Below are 14863 nucleotides of genomic sequence, written 5' to 3'. Positions count from 1 at the left end.
TTTCTGTGATAACTAGCAGACAGAGTAAAAGACAGTGCTTTTAAAAAAAACAACACCCAAAACCTTCTAAGGTTTTGTTCTCTGGCATTGAACCTGTGCACAATTCTGTTCAATTACCTTTTTTCTGGTAAACATCCATGGGAGTGTTACTGCTTAGAACAGAGCAGTATTTCTGTCTCTTACAAAGAGCATTACAATTGTTATTCAGTTTGCTTTAGTCTAGATCATGATATCAGAAAAATATCAAGACTGTTTTCTATATCATCCTCAGGCTCCAGCTCTTCATGCTGATCCTTGGGAGAGGGGCATACACTTTGTCTGTGAACTGTCTTCCTCTTCCTTCTACGAACATACACAGAGCGACTCCTCTCCATCCCCTCAGAATGCAAGTCATTTGCACCAGCGGCAGTTTGCAAAGCTGACTCTAAGCTTCTGTAGAATCTAGAAAGAAACAAATTATGTCAGTATTATTTTTGTAGGTTTGCTCAGGATCTGCAAAACTAAACAAACAAATGCTTTTGTAATATCACCAAAATGTGCCAAGAGAAGAAAATTGCTACTGACATTGAGATGTTCTAGCCAACACTGGAAGGATAATCAGAAATACCAGGGCGTGTCCTTGTGCGTGTCCTGCTACTCCACTCTGTAATGCCTGGATGTTAGCAATCAAGTGGTGGAGGCACTCAAGTGCCATGAAGACCCTGTTAACCTTACAGAAACTAGAAACGGTATCAGGTTAAATGTCTAATGACTGACAGCATTAGCAATCAGATGGACTGCTGCTATGAGCAGTCACTGCTGACTTTAACCACTACAGAGATTCCCAGTGGACATATAAAAAGAAACTCCTCTGGTTACGTATACATAGGTGCCTCACCAGTATCTGTGTCCCTCGCACTCTGGCACTTCTGCCTGTTCTCTTCCTCAGCTGGACACAATTGTACTGTGTGTAACTCTCCACCACCCTCAAAAATCCTCAGTTTTGCAAACTATGCAAAGCATTTAGTGGTTTAAAGCATGTATTGCCACCTGAATTCTGCTGAGATGGCCACTGTGTTAGAATAACAAATGCTGTTAACATGAGAAAAGAAACTCAAACCACACTTAATAACAAAGTCTGCAAACTCATGTCGCTTACAGGTTTTTCCTTAAATACTTTATAGCCTTTGGAGCTCCTACAATTAATTGAAATTGTATTTTAGACTTTGTAAGAGCTGTCTAGTTTGTGTTTTGGTTTTTTTTAATTTAAACAATCTCTCCTGTGCATTTTTCACTTTCAGATTTAGATGTAATGAACAGGACTAGTGGAATCCAACAATTCAAAATATTCTTCAGAAACCATCAGTTTCCCCTTGTGTCTCAATGGAACTTCTAAGCAATGAGTGCTCCGGACAGCCTAAAAACACACAGAGAAGGATTTCTCTAGAATAAAGTTTTTTATTTTATTAAGGTTGTTTGAATATTATGGGGAATTTACTAAAGGAAAAAAACCACTCTCCCACACAATTGGTTAGTTTGCTGTTAAATGAGGCAGAAAGAATTTGCAGTGCTACAGCATGGCCTGTGAAAGCAGTCAATCACGTTACAGCACAGATCTTGGCTTGTAAAAAAACTGAGGCTACAAGTAATGATGGGATTCTGTTATATTCCTTACAGGTCAGTAGAAAAGTCCTTACCATCATAATTTTTCCTCCTCTGCCAACTGTAATACCAGAGTTCCTGAACCCAGAATCAACAGCCACTGAATGCTGAGGAAAAAAAAAGATACCTTAAACAAGTCTCACACACTTTCACAGCAAGGAAGAGCTTGCTCAGGAGCCAACATTTTGACCTTTGCAGCACGGAATATAAGAGAACAATATTATGATACTGTTACTCAATGTAATTTTACCAGAAGCTGTGCATCCTGCATCTCTTGACACTGCACATGAAGAACAAATGGTTCAAACTTGAGCACAACATCACCAGTAGCTTTCTTGAGTGCTGCCATCTGGAAAAAACACCAAAATATTTATATTAACACTGGAGATGGGCTACAAAAAAAAAAAAAAACCAAAAAGAAAGAAAAAAAGTACCTAGTTAAAGTTGAAACTAGATGCATAAATACACAAGACAAGGGAAAAAAAAAAAAAAGGGAAGTAACTTCATAACTGTAAAATGCAAGACATCACCTTCAGACCCCCTGAGCTGTGCCAGAAGACTGAGACGCTAATGGCAATTTTTCCTGGACTTGCAAGCGTGGAGAAAGCTGTATGACATTCTACAGGGCTTATCAGTACTTTTCTATGCTATCTTTTTTGCAGAGCGGCCCTAAGGGCTGATACTACTTTTTTCCACTGAGAAAAGTTGCTTTGAGGCATTTATATTACTTATTTCATTTTATGATTATTTAACCATAAGCACCATCCCCCCCCGTTTGCCTTCACTTGCTCAATTTACAGCACTAAGAAATGTGATGCATTAACTGGAGAGATGTCAGCTGTTACCCTTTCCGTTCCTGTCTTGTCCAGCCCTTCTCATCTTTCTTGTAAAATGAAAATATTCAATAAAATAATCAGATTCATATGCTTTTTTAAGACACGATGGCATAAAAGAAAACTGCTGAAGTAGCACTCTCCACTTTCCTTCAAAAATTGAAAACTACTTAAATGTGTTTGTGTAGAATCTCCTCCGTAAATGTTCTTATTTTAAGTTGGAAGCCGGTCTTTCTGAACAGCTAAGTTAGTAATTCCTATTTTCTCTGGAGCGCTGCTTTTCCAGAAAGCATCATCTCAATGCTGCCTGATACAGAACTTCCACCAGTGAAATGCGTGGTTTGATACAGCAATTGTCACTGTGGTGTCAGTGAGGAATACATTTTTTGTATTTCACCCTGTGGCACCTGCTAATGACTCTTATATCACTGCCCAAAGACCAGCAAGCATTCGACAGAAACTGAGCTTATTTCACTTCTGGACAGGACAGCTTTCATTTTGAACAGAGCCACGGCTTTGCAAAACCAAGACTCACTTCATCCGAGATTTTCATAAATCATTTTCTGAAAGTCAGTGTTCTGTGACAGAAGCAACACCTATTCCTGACTTCCTGAGAAGCTATTGAGACGTGGGGATTATGTGACTTCTGACCATACAAAATCAGTCACATTTCATATTGGCTGCATTTACAACTACGCAGGGAACTTGGTCTTAAGCTTAAAAGCGTTCTCCTAAGAACAGCTCTTGAGAATCTGTTAAGTAGAGCAACTAGAGGACAGTTTATTTTTTAATTAGAGTGCTGATTCATCTCAGTAACAGTCATAAAAACACCTGAACATTTCTTTCCATTTACATGCCATTTTTTCCATGACATTAGGAATCCTGCATTACATAAATACAGAAGTTGTACCATAATGTCCTCTTACCACATCGTCTTTGTTACACATTTCATGTGTTACCGTGAGCCAGGTGCAGATTTTCTTCTGGATCTCAGACCTGTTTATATCCTGGAGACAGAGAGAAAGAATTAAAGCGGCACTACAGATACATGATCTTTGATTTTGTGTAAAGAAAACAGTCCTTCATCATAAATAACGTTGCTTTTAAAAAAGCGTGTTTTCTCAAGGTACGAAAATATATTCATATAGGAGTAGTTTAAAACGGATTTATCCATGCTCCTCATAGAAGAACAGAATGTAATCCAGAGGGACCTGGACAGGCTGGAGAAATAGGCCTGGGGAAACCTCATGAGGTTCAACAAGGCCAAGGTCCTACACCTGGGTCAGGGCTATCCCCAGTTTCAATACAGGATGGAGGACGATGTGATTGAGAGCAGCCCTGCAGAGAAGGACCTGGGGGTGCTGGTTGATGAGAAGCTCGACATAAGCCAGCAATGTGCACTCACAGCCCAGAAGGCCAACCGTGTCCTGGGCTGCATCAAAAGAAGCGTGGCCAGCAGGGCGAGTGAAGTGATTCTGCCCCTCTATTCCTCCCACCTGGAGTATTGTGTCCATGTCTAGAATCCTCAACATAAGAAGACTATGGAGCTGTTGGAATGGGTCCAGCGGAGGGCTACAAAGATGATCAGAGGGCTGGAGCACCTCTGCTATGAGGACAGCCTGAGAGAGTTGTTGTTGTTCAGCCTGGGAGAAGGCTCTGAAAAGACCTTCTAGCGACCTTACGGTACCTGAAAGGAGCTACAAGAAAGCTGGAGTGGGACTGTTCACAAAAGTTTGTGGTGACAGGACTAGCTGCAGTGGATATAAACTGGAGAGAGGCAGATTTAGGCTAGACATAAGGAGAAATTTCTTCCCAATGAGGATGGTGAGGCACTGGCACAGGTTGCCCAGGGAAGCTGTGGATGCCCCATCCCTGGAAGCGTTCAAGGCCACGTTGGACAGGGCCTTGAGCAGCCTGGTCTGGTGGAAGGCGTCCCCCGCCATGGCAGGGGAGTTGGAACTGGATGGTATTTAAAGTCTGTTCCAAAGCAGACCATTCTATGATGTTATGATCCCGAGGGGCAGAGCTCTCTGTACGGGCTGTGCTGCTGCTGCTTTCCCTGCTTCCCCCACTCTCAGGCCCTGGGCCCTGCCCCATTCCGCAACTGGTTTGTGCCGATGAGTCTGGGGTTCCCCAGGTGCTTGGAGCCACTGGGATGATGTCTGCCTGCCTGCAGCCACTCCAGCCAGTACCGGGCTGCTTCCAGTCCTCTGAAGGCGGCCCCATACTAGGTTCATCACCGGGCTGCAGAATAGTTTATTAAAACTTATGGGTCCATTTTTTTTCTGAGCAGAATAGAAGCTGCTTTTTGGTTTGTTATCACAACATATAAAAGTGACCTGTACTGCAGAAATTGCTTGGCAGAGTGGATTTTTGCCACGTCCTAAGGGAAATCTTAGTAGTGTACATCCCTGTGACCAGTGCTCTTTCTGGCTTGAACAGACAACCAAAACTATGCAGGCTTCTTACAGACTAGAGTTAGGAAAAAAATAATGTTGAAGTCAGGTCCTTGTGAAAGCTGTAATCAGCTTTGGGAAAAGCCTGCCTCTGTCTGCAGCCCTGAAGTTCCATAACTGGAGTTGGCCAGCAGTGGGATCTCCTGATACCTATAAGGTTCCTATGTGCCTCTGCTGTTCCGTGATTTTTTGCTAGGTCACCAGTAAAGTGCTCCTCTCTGAGTGGATCAGCTTCCTGACAGACCTGTGTGTAACTGTCCTGTGGTGGGAGTACCGTGCTCATGGTGGTTTGTTGGAGCCCATCAGGAATGAGTGTGGTTGGAGCAGTTGCACCTCCCTGTGTTGATAAGCTCTCCTTGTGTCCAGCAATGCCTGTGAGCTGTGAGCTGCAGCACAGGGCTGTCACATACAGATGCAGTTGTGGAATTAAGGACTGGAATCTTAAATGTCTGCATTTCAGTCTTTCCTGGCTTGTTTTAATGTTCTAGGGGTACCTTTGTTTGTGATAGCTGATTAATAGATTTTTTTTGCCTTTTTTACCTGGAGGTTTGACAGCCTGCAGGAGCGGTGACTGGAATGTCACTTGGTTAGACAACCCTGTTGGCCTGTGTGTAGCAGGCTTTTTTTTTGGCAGAGTGTAGCAGTAAGTTGTAGCAGTTTTCCCCCCAAAGTGCTGTATATCTGTACAGATGTGACAGCTCCTGTTCACAGGAGCTGCTGTAGAAACATTGCTATGGGAAAATTATTTGCATGTGGTTCTCTTAATACCCATAAAGCCCTGCAAGTGGTGGGGTAAATGTTCTGCGTTTTGCAAGTTTTGGGAAAAAAGCCCAAACCAACTCTCCTTCCCCCAGTTTAAATAAAGAGTGAATCTCTGTTTAATCAGTTGCTTGGCAGGTGGTTGTTTGATTTCTTTATTTTGAAAATGCGAAATAAATTATGATGGCAATACCATATTTTTTTTCCTGCAGATATTCTGATAACTATGGCAGCCACAAGAAATCTGATGAGAGCTGTCAGAGTTTTTGAATTTGGTGGCCCTGAAGTGCTTAAAATCCAGTCAGACGTCGTAATTCCTGTTCCAAAAGAAAATCAGGTATATATGAGTTCTGTGTACTGAAATAATGGCATTGAATGATAATAGGCTACTCAGAACAGAATGAAGAATGCAAACCGAAACTTTTCATCTTGAATATGTAGTTTTTGGTCAGTGTATTGGTACAACCTGAGACATCATGTTTAACAAGTGTGGGCTTTTTACTTTTACATGGGCTACATAATCTATAGAAAGGATTTCCTGAAAATAGCCTCAGTTCAGATTTTTGCTTACTCTGTTAAAAATCTAGTTAAAGTGCCATGATCCTGTGCTGTGGATTCAATTTCTAAAACTCTTTAATTATTGCTTAAGGAGCATCTTTTCTTTAGGTGCTAATTAAAGTCCACGCCTGTGGGGTGAATCCTGTCGAGGCATATATTCGTTCTGGGACTTATGCTAGAAAACCAACTTTACCCTACACTCCAGGCTCAGATGTGGCTGGTGTAATTGAAGGGGTTGGAGAACATGTTACTGCATTCAAGGTAGGTGTAGAAAATACATTCATTTTTAATTCATGATTGTTTATGGGATCATCTTTGTGTGGTTGCTCTGCTGCTAATCCTGTTTCTATTGCTTTGCTGGCTTTTTTCACCTTTGCCGGCTAGTGGCAGCACACAGTGGGGTCACCCTGACAGTCCAGAGTGAGAGCTGATGCAATGCGTGTGTGTGCCCCAGACAGACATCCCAAAAATGCCGAGTGGCCAAGCTCGTGCATTTGCATGCTCGAGCTGCTTGGGAAACCATTGCACTACCCTGCAGCAGTTACTACCCGGTGTCCGCAGACCGGACCCACCCCATCCACATGCTGGATGTTTATGGAGGTCACCATGCTGGCAGCAGAAGACTCAGAGCTGTGTATCTGTGCCTTCTGTGGGCCCTGGCATTGCTCTGCCAGTGGCCAAGGGCCAGGCTGGGTGCTGTCTTGGCCCCACAGCTGGTGTCGTGCCACGGCGCTGGGCATACATAGGTGACGTGCTGCCCGCTGTGCATGTCCACATCGCCTGTGGGATTTTGGCTTGAGCCGGCCCTTCTGCAGAGCAGTGGCAATATTGAGGTGTTGTAAGGTTTATTAAGAGAATATCTCTTTTCCACGTTTAAGCAAAAATAATTGAGAAATGTTTATTTTGTGTTTGTGAAAACTTTTTAGGTTTTGCATTTGGAATCTGTGTTTGGAATTCTCTAGTGTTCAGGTTCATTAAGGTCAATATTAATGAGACAGTAGGTTTGTGTGTTACCCTCTAGAGCCGGGGTTCTAATTATGACACTTTAGGTGTATGAAATTATATGGTTTGTATTGCATGGATTGTATGTATTAGCATTATAAAAATCCTCTCTGTGACAAATATAATTGGTTAGTTTTAATAGGAGAGCTGTTAGAAATCACCTTAACATCTGTGAACTGGTTCTTAAACTATATTAAAGAAAATATAAGCGAGATGATTAATGTCTCTATTTTTTTTCCCTCCTTTCTAGAAAGGTGACAGGGTTTTTACCATTGGTACGATCTCTGGAGGATATGCAGATTATGCAGTTGCTGCAGCTAATAAAGTGTTTCCTTTGTCGGATAAACTGGACTTTAAACAAGGAGCAGCAGTTGCAATACCCTACTTCACTGCTTATCGTGCTCTTTTCCAAAAGTAAGGTGTCAAATCTAAGTTTATCCATTTTGCTTATGAATATTTAAAATATTGAAGCCCGCATTTTCATTGCCCTCTAAAAGGAGAGGAGATCAATGAGTGGAAATGTTTAAAACTCTTAAGTTAAATTTGTTATGCTGATGGCATTGTCATATCATTGTCAACTAGAAGCTAGCAACGGTGTTCTCCTGTTACACATTTCTTCTCAAGAGAACAGGCCTGGAAAGGCTTCTCCAATAAGATTCTTGTAATAAAATGTATAACTCTCTCTCAGTGCTAATTGTTACTTTAGCCAGTGAAGAACAGGAATAGTTCTAATTTCTTCTAATTTCTTCTTCTAATTTCTCTTCTTCCTGAGCCTCTGTGCCAGAGAGGCTTCATGTACAGCCCTGTCTGTGCCATAGGGCAGGGTAATGAGTTAAAGCCAGGCTTCATGTCAGCTAGGTGAGAGCTTAGGTCTGGACATCTGGTTTAGTTTGATGGAACAAATTGTTAGAACCAGCATGGTTTACTTTTATGTTCTGTAACAGGTGAAAATCTTTAAGTTCAGTACCAGACCATGACTTGCTGCTAGGTGCACAACATAACTGTGCAGTACGTAAATTTATAAGTGATATAGTTTATTTTGCCTCCAGCTGATTGTACCTGTTTAGCCATAACATGAATTGGAAATCATACTGTGTGAAAGATGAGATTTGACGTTGGTTTATACAATCTGACGCGTAACGGCTGTGTACTGCAATCTTCATGCCTATATTTTCTGTTTTCCACTCAGAGGGCATGCCAAAGCAGGAGAGAGCGTGCTAGTGCATGGAGCCAGTGGGGGGGTAAGTATTTGGAGAAGGCAGCTTATAAGAAATGCTGCTTTCTGTCTTTGCATCTGCTTTTGTCTGTGGTATGATTTATGGTCACATTTATATCAATTAGTGGATTAACAAAATTAGGTTTCTGTTTCAGATGATTTAGATGCTTTTTTTTTCTGGAGCGTGTCCAGAGAAGGGCGACAAAGATGGTGAAGGGGCTGGAGAACAAGCCTTACGAGGAGCAGCTGAGGGAACTGGGGTCATTTAGCTTGGAGAAGAGAAGGCTGAGGGGAGACCTCTGTAACTACCTGAAAAGAGGTTGTGGAGAGGAGGGAGCTGGCCTCCCAAGTGACAGGGGACAGGACAAGGGGCTGTGGCCTCAAGCTCCACCAGGGGAGGTTCAGGCTGGACGTCAGAAAAAAATTTTTCGTGGAAAGGGTCATTGGGCACGGGAACAGGCTGCCCAGGGAGGTGGTTGAGTCACCATCCTTGGAGCATGCGTTTCGGAACATATCCTGTAACTGTGGCTGCTGTGGGAGCTGCTGAATCGGTAGCCTCCGGGAGCTGACCAGCTGGGACTGAATCCTGGGCAGGCAGTGTCTGTGTTCCCCCATCTTGGTCTCCCATGCTGTTGCCATGACACAGAGCAATGCCAAGAGATGGCATTGCTGTGCCTGGATGACCATTGGCTCCAGCACCAGGTTTTTGTGGAGGCATCCAACACCTCCAAACATCCTCTGGAGTGCAGAGCTGATACGAGACCCAGAGAATTTGGTTTCTAAAGGAATAATTTATCTGGTTGTGCAAGGTTCATAATGTTAACAAAATTTCTGCTTGCAGGTTTTCTTTGCAGTATGTAGTGCTGGTATCAATAGCAGATGATTCTGTGAAGGCAAGAATTGCCTTGGCTTTGTATCAAGTATCTATGGCCCAGCTTTAACAAACAGACTGCATTCTACGTGGATTTATATTAAATGCTGATATCTCTTCAAAAACCCCACAAAGTTTTACCACATCTCTGTAAATATCTTTTCTTTATTTGACTGATTCTAAGGTGCAAATAACTTATAGCTAAAAATATGTTTCCAGGCTAACTTTTTTAATTGGTAAGTTCCAATTTGCAGGTGAAATATATGAAATCGATGCTAAGAAAGAAAGAGAAAAAAGACTTAATTACTTAATTTTTCCTTTTTGTGGGTTTTTTTTTTTTTTTGCTTTTCTTCCCTCCCCCTTCATCCCCTCAGGTTGGAATAGCGACATGTCAGATTGCCAGAGCTTGTAGTTTAAAGGTTTTGGGTACAGCAGGAACTGAGGAGGGCATGAACATAGTCCTGAGAAATGGTGCTCACCAAGTATGTAATCACAGAGAAGCAAATTACATTGATAAAATTAAGGTAAACATGTATCAGGGCTAGGTGATTCTTCTTACTAACAGAATGAGCAGTCATTTGCAGAAGTTTTTTTAAGTAGATTTATGTGGGAGCAATAGCGTACTGTCTTTTTCATTTCTACACAAGGAAAAACTTTCCCAGGCTAGAAGAGCTGAGCTTTCTTCACTGGCGATGGAATTTAGAAACTCTTGCATTCCAGCAATTTCCAATATGGTAGCATATTACAATTCATCAGATCAAAATACTCTAAAATTAAATTTATTACCTGTCAGTCTTAGTACAAAGGCTGTATTTAAAATGTAATCAATAAACTGTAAAATGTGTGTTATTTATAGGATATGAAATAAACGGTAGTACCCAAGCACTAATTGGACTGATAATAAGGTATTATATCCTGTATAGGAATACACAAAGATGGAAGGAGTTGATATAATAATAGAAATGCTCTCTAACATCAATCTTGCTGCTGACTTACAACTGCTGTCCTGTGGAGGAAGGGTGATGGTAAGTGGTTTTGTCACTTACTTTGTGCACGTAACACCGCAGTTGAATAGTTATGAGTGGAACTCCATCGTAACTTATTTGTAACAGGTTGTGGGCTGTAGAGGTCCCATCGAGATAAATCCCAGAGACACGATGACTAAGGAATCTAGTATAATTGGAGTCAGTCTGTTTCTTGCAGCTGAGGTAGGAACATTTTCATTTTAAAGCATGTTTTGTTGGCATATTCCAACACTTCTCTGTTTTCAGTTAAAACCTATTGTAGGGATCATTTCACCGTAAATAACTTGTTGGTTCATTCCTTTACATTTTTATCTAATCTCAGAACATCATAAAATATTTTTGGGTTGTGAAATTTGGTTTAACTTTTGCATAAACAGTAAATACATTTCTAGAATGTAAAGGCCCTGTGGTGGTAAATGCTGTCTTTATTACATGCAGGAGGAGATGCATGAATGTGCAGCGGCACTTCTTGATGGCATAGAAGCTGGCTGGCTGAACCCAATTGTGGGCCCAGAATATCCACTGGAGCAAGTAGCTAAGGCTCATGAAGACATTATTCATGGCAGTGGTGCACGAGGAAAGATGGTGCTCCTTCTGTGAAGCCTTTTCCCATTTATTTTGTAGCTGTTCTAACTGCATCTTTGCTTACATGATTAATTGGATGTATGGTATAAAACTTACTTCTAATCAGGTTTAGCAGTAACAGCAAATGCTGATTTACATTAATTATATCAATCAATTACCAATCGGTTTTCTTTTTGTAATAAGCAGAGTTGTGTATACTTTAAAGTAATTTTTGTAGCTCTTTTGGCTGATGTGGAAATAATAAATTTTCTCTGGTGATGTGGCCTTGTGGTACAAGGGAAGCGAATACCTCAGGCAGGATTGGATCTCTTGCTCTCTGAGAAGTTACAATGAAGCTGCTGTGGGCAGTGCAAAATGATTTTTAACAGATACACATATGTCTAGAACTAGCTATACAGATATAACTAGGACTTTGTTAATTTTTTAACCGTAATTAGTCTTATTCCATTTTTGTCACATAATTTACTTGGAATAAAAGCTTTTACTGTCAAAACAATTCACTTTTGAGCTCATGGCCAAAGAATCTGTCAAATGAGAACTACTAGGACGCAGAGGCATTTTTGTTTTGCTATGTCTGACTTAGTATTTGAATTGCAAATGTCACAGATAATTCAGAGGGACTGTAACTCTGAAGTTACTTGCTGTTATTGTATTTGCTACTCTGTAGCTGATGATATTGGGAGAAACAGCTAATTCCTTAATGGTAAGTGGCTGGGTAGCGAGGATTTAAATTCTTCCTGCAAACTTTATTAAATTTAAAGTCACCCGAATCTGTGGCTAAAGTGAGGAGAAGAGAAAGGCTGAACAGCTTTCATTGGTGCTGAGAATTGTGTTAGTTCATAAATGAAGGTGGATACATTGTTGTCCATATCCAAATACAATGCAGTTCAGGAAGAACAATTTCTTTGTGTTGACAGTTTTTACACTCAAAATGTTTGGTATTACAGGCACTTCCTTTTAATGATCCAATTCTCTAATGAGTCATGAAGTCATCACTTGCAGATGAATTTTCTCAACTTCAAGGAAGAACTTCTCTGTTCCTCTGAGGAAAAGTGAGTCCTTACTGACCATAAACTTTAATATAGAGGCATTTTTGTCTGCGAAACTTGTTTTTTAACATTTGATTTAGATTTGTTTAGTGTCATACTATCATAAATCAGCACACGTTCTCTGAATCCAAGTGTAGTTTCCTCAGGCATTGCACTACCTTCTTCGAAGCTGTGATTTTATTTTTTTTTTCTGAGACGGCATTAATTTCTACTGATGTTTTGCTTAATGCCAACTAAGAAAATAATTGGCAAAATCTTTTAAAATGTCTGGATTTCTCCCCTAGGTTTGTCATCCCCTGTTAAAATATTAAGGTGAGAGAAGAGTATTTTACAGGGAGGCTTATGGAACTAACTTAGTTAATATTGGTGGTGAAAGAGCAAGGTCTCAGTGTCAAAGAGGAAAGGAATGTTCTTCTAATGGAAGTTAAGTCATGTAAGGAAGACATTGTCCAGCACCAAGCTTGTCCCTGTGGAAGTGCATCTCTGGTGTTTTGCATTAACCTCTCAGTAGAGAGGAGAGCGCTCCAAGTCACCGATTCAGACTTGCAATATCAGCCTTTTTCAGGTATGAAAGCGTCTCTTTTAATGCCATGTTTGGGATTGCTACTCAAGTGATAATTTAAACTTACAGGTGAGTAAATTTTCTAACACAGCATAAATATACGCACCTCTAAAAAGCTCTACCTATTTTTCCCAGCAGGAATTAAGAAAGTGTTTGAATTTCTGATGGGGGGGATAATACTAAGATATTATAGCTATTAAACATAGGTCTAAAGGAATATGCTGGGTGACTGAGTTAAGTCCTCATTTCTTTCAAGATGTGTGTAATTGGTTTGGTGAACTACTTGAGCTCTGTCTTCTACAGCAGGCAGATCACAGTGCTGTTTCTTCTGTGCAAATGTAAATGTGAGGTCCTTCTGCTATTATACGGAGTCATTTAACTGTTCCTTGTTCATACAACCCTTATAGCCATTGCATCAAATGGATGCTTTTGCCAGGGATAAAGATGGGAGTGTTTCTGGAGTTAAGTATTTCAAACTAATTTTAGTAAGTGCTTTTGAAAGTAGTTGCTGGGGAAGAGAAGGATTATGAGGACTTGGCTGTAGGAGTGCAGTAGTGTGGTCCTTGCCTGCCAGTGTCACAGGTTTGGCATCTGTCACAGCTGGAGGCTGTGTGGATGTCCCAGTGGCCAGATGCTGGCTTCCCTGCAGGTCAAAATTCCAACATGAGTAGGGAGCTGCATTCCCACTTGCTCTGAATTTGAAGGTTTAAGAATGATTAGCCTAGTGTAAATGATATGGGTAGGTAGTGTTTAACTGATTATTAAGGTAAAAGATGCTGATTATTCCTGTTCCTTCTGGTGAAATTATGGCAGGTAGGGAATCTGTGATTCTGCTTGGCAGCACTGTTAGAAAAAGTAAAACATCTCTTAATGTGAAGGTACTAAATAGCAGGTCAAGCATAGCAGTTAATGGTTGATATGATGATGTGTGTATGAAAATACACATTTTCTTTATACACGGTATGTTTTGAAATCTGTGGTTCTTTTTAATTTGTCCTTTGCTCAGAGGGTGTTACAGGAATGAGAGGCTTATGGTTTACAGTGACTCCTTTCTTGCTTCACGCCGCCTCTGTGCTGGAGCTAATGCTCAGAGATGAAATTCAGAGCAGTTTCCCTGTCAATGCATTTGCTGATGTTCATAGGACAGGGTTTGTTACGGGCTCCTGACCAGAAGGTGTCAGAGGAGTTCTTCTGTTTCTCTGACGCTGCAGGCTTCTCCTGGCAAAGCCAAGCACATTGAACCCGCAGCACTCAGACAGCTGTGTCACAGAATCACAGAATCACTAGTTTGGAAAAGATCCACAGAATCATCAAGTCCAACCATTCCCATCAACCATTAAACCATGCCCCTCAGCACCTCATCCACCCATCTTTTAAACACCTCCAGGGATGGTGACTCAACCACTTCCCTGGGCAGCCTGTTCCAGTGCCCAATGACCCTTTCTGTGAAATTTTTTTTTCTGATGTCCAGCCTGAACCTCCCCTGGTGGAGTTTGAGGCCATTCTCTCTCATCCTGTCCCCTGTCACTTGGGAGAAGAGGCCAGCTCCCTCCTCTCTACAACCCACTTTCAGGTAGCTGTAGAGAGCTATGAGGTCTCCCCTCAGCCTCCTCTCCTCAGGGCTAAACAACGCCAGTACCCTCAGCTGCTCCTTGTAAGCCTTGTTCCTTCTGCGGGGCTTTGGGCTGATAATTGTTTTACTTTGGCCCTCAATACATTCTTTTAAAGCAGAACAAATTGGGCTTTTTTGGTTTGTGTGTCCCTTCTGTGTGTTAATTTGTGTCCTTGTACTTGGCTTTATTAATTTATTACTTTTGGGAGAAAAGAAGAGTTGTCTCTAGCAACAGCAGTTTGTTTTCATGAACAGGCAGTTAAGGTTTTACCTAGGAGCGCAGATGGTACCGAAGGGTGAGTGAGCACCTGGCATGCTGCTGGTCTCAAAGGGTGGGAGGTCAAGATGCCCACATAAAGCAGAGACAGACCTGGGAATGGGATGCATCTGCCTCCCAGGGTCCCCTCCTTGTGCCAGCAGGTGGGGAACTCCCTTCATGTACTAAGTTCTTCAGGGTGTCCAGAGAGAACATGTGCTCCATGCGCATGATGGTATTTGGTAGACTTCCTTGGTGCCTGGGGGAAGGAAGTTACCTGGTTTGGTAACTCGCCCTGGCTGCCCTTGGACTGGGAATTGCACCTGCACCTCATCCTCTGGAGTGCCGAGTCGGTCTAACTCTTTGGTGTCAATGGGATGCTCCAGAGGGACTTGGGACAGGTGTCAGCATGGCCCGCTCCGGCTGCACTTGCCTAAA

At 41.8% G+C, this 14863-nt stretch overlaps 1 protein-coding gene and 1 pseudogene across 1 annotated transcript; one reads left to right on the top strand and one right to left on the bottom strand.

Moving 5' to 3' along the window:
• Nucleotides 1–224: 224 nt before the first annotated feature.
• LOC138723260 (tRNA wybutosine-synthesizing protein 3 homolog) lies at nucleotides 225–3460 on the bottom strand (annotated as a pseudogene).
• Nucleotides 3461–5905: 2445 nt separating this feature from the next.
• Nucleotides 5906–11209, top strand: LOC138723389 (quinone oxidoreductase-like). Its single transcript, XM_069862351.1, has 8 exons — nucleotides 5906–6026; nucleotides 6356–6508; nucleotides 7500–7663; nucleotides 8439–8490; nucleotides 9711–9860; nucleotides 10260–10361; nucleotides 10449–10544; nucleotides 10800–11209. Exons 1-8 carry the CDS (start codon nucleotides 5916–5918, stop codon nucleotides 10959–10961), a joined length of 990 nt encoding a protein of 329 aa, XP_069718452.1. The 5' UTR covers nucleotides 5906–5915; the 3' UTR covers nucleotides 10962–11209.
• Nucleotides 11210–14863: the final 3654 nt, after the last annotated feature.

This window comes from Phaenicophaeus curvirostris, chromosome 8, assembly GCF_032191515.1.
Source record: "Phaenicophaeus curvirostris isolate KB17595 chromosome 8, BPBGC_Pcur_1.0, whole genome shotgun sequence".
In the NCBI taxonomy this organism is placed as follows: Eukaryota; Metazoa; Chordata; class Aves; order Cuculiformes; family Cuculidae; genus Phaenicophaeus; species Phaenicophaeus curvirostris.
This window is presented reverse-complemented; position numbering and strand designations above follow the sequence as displayed.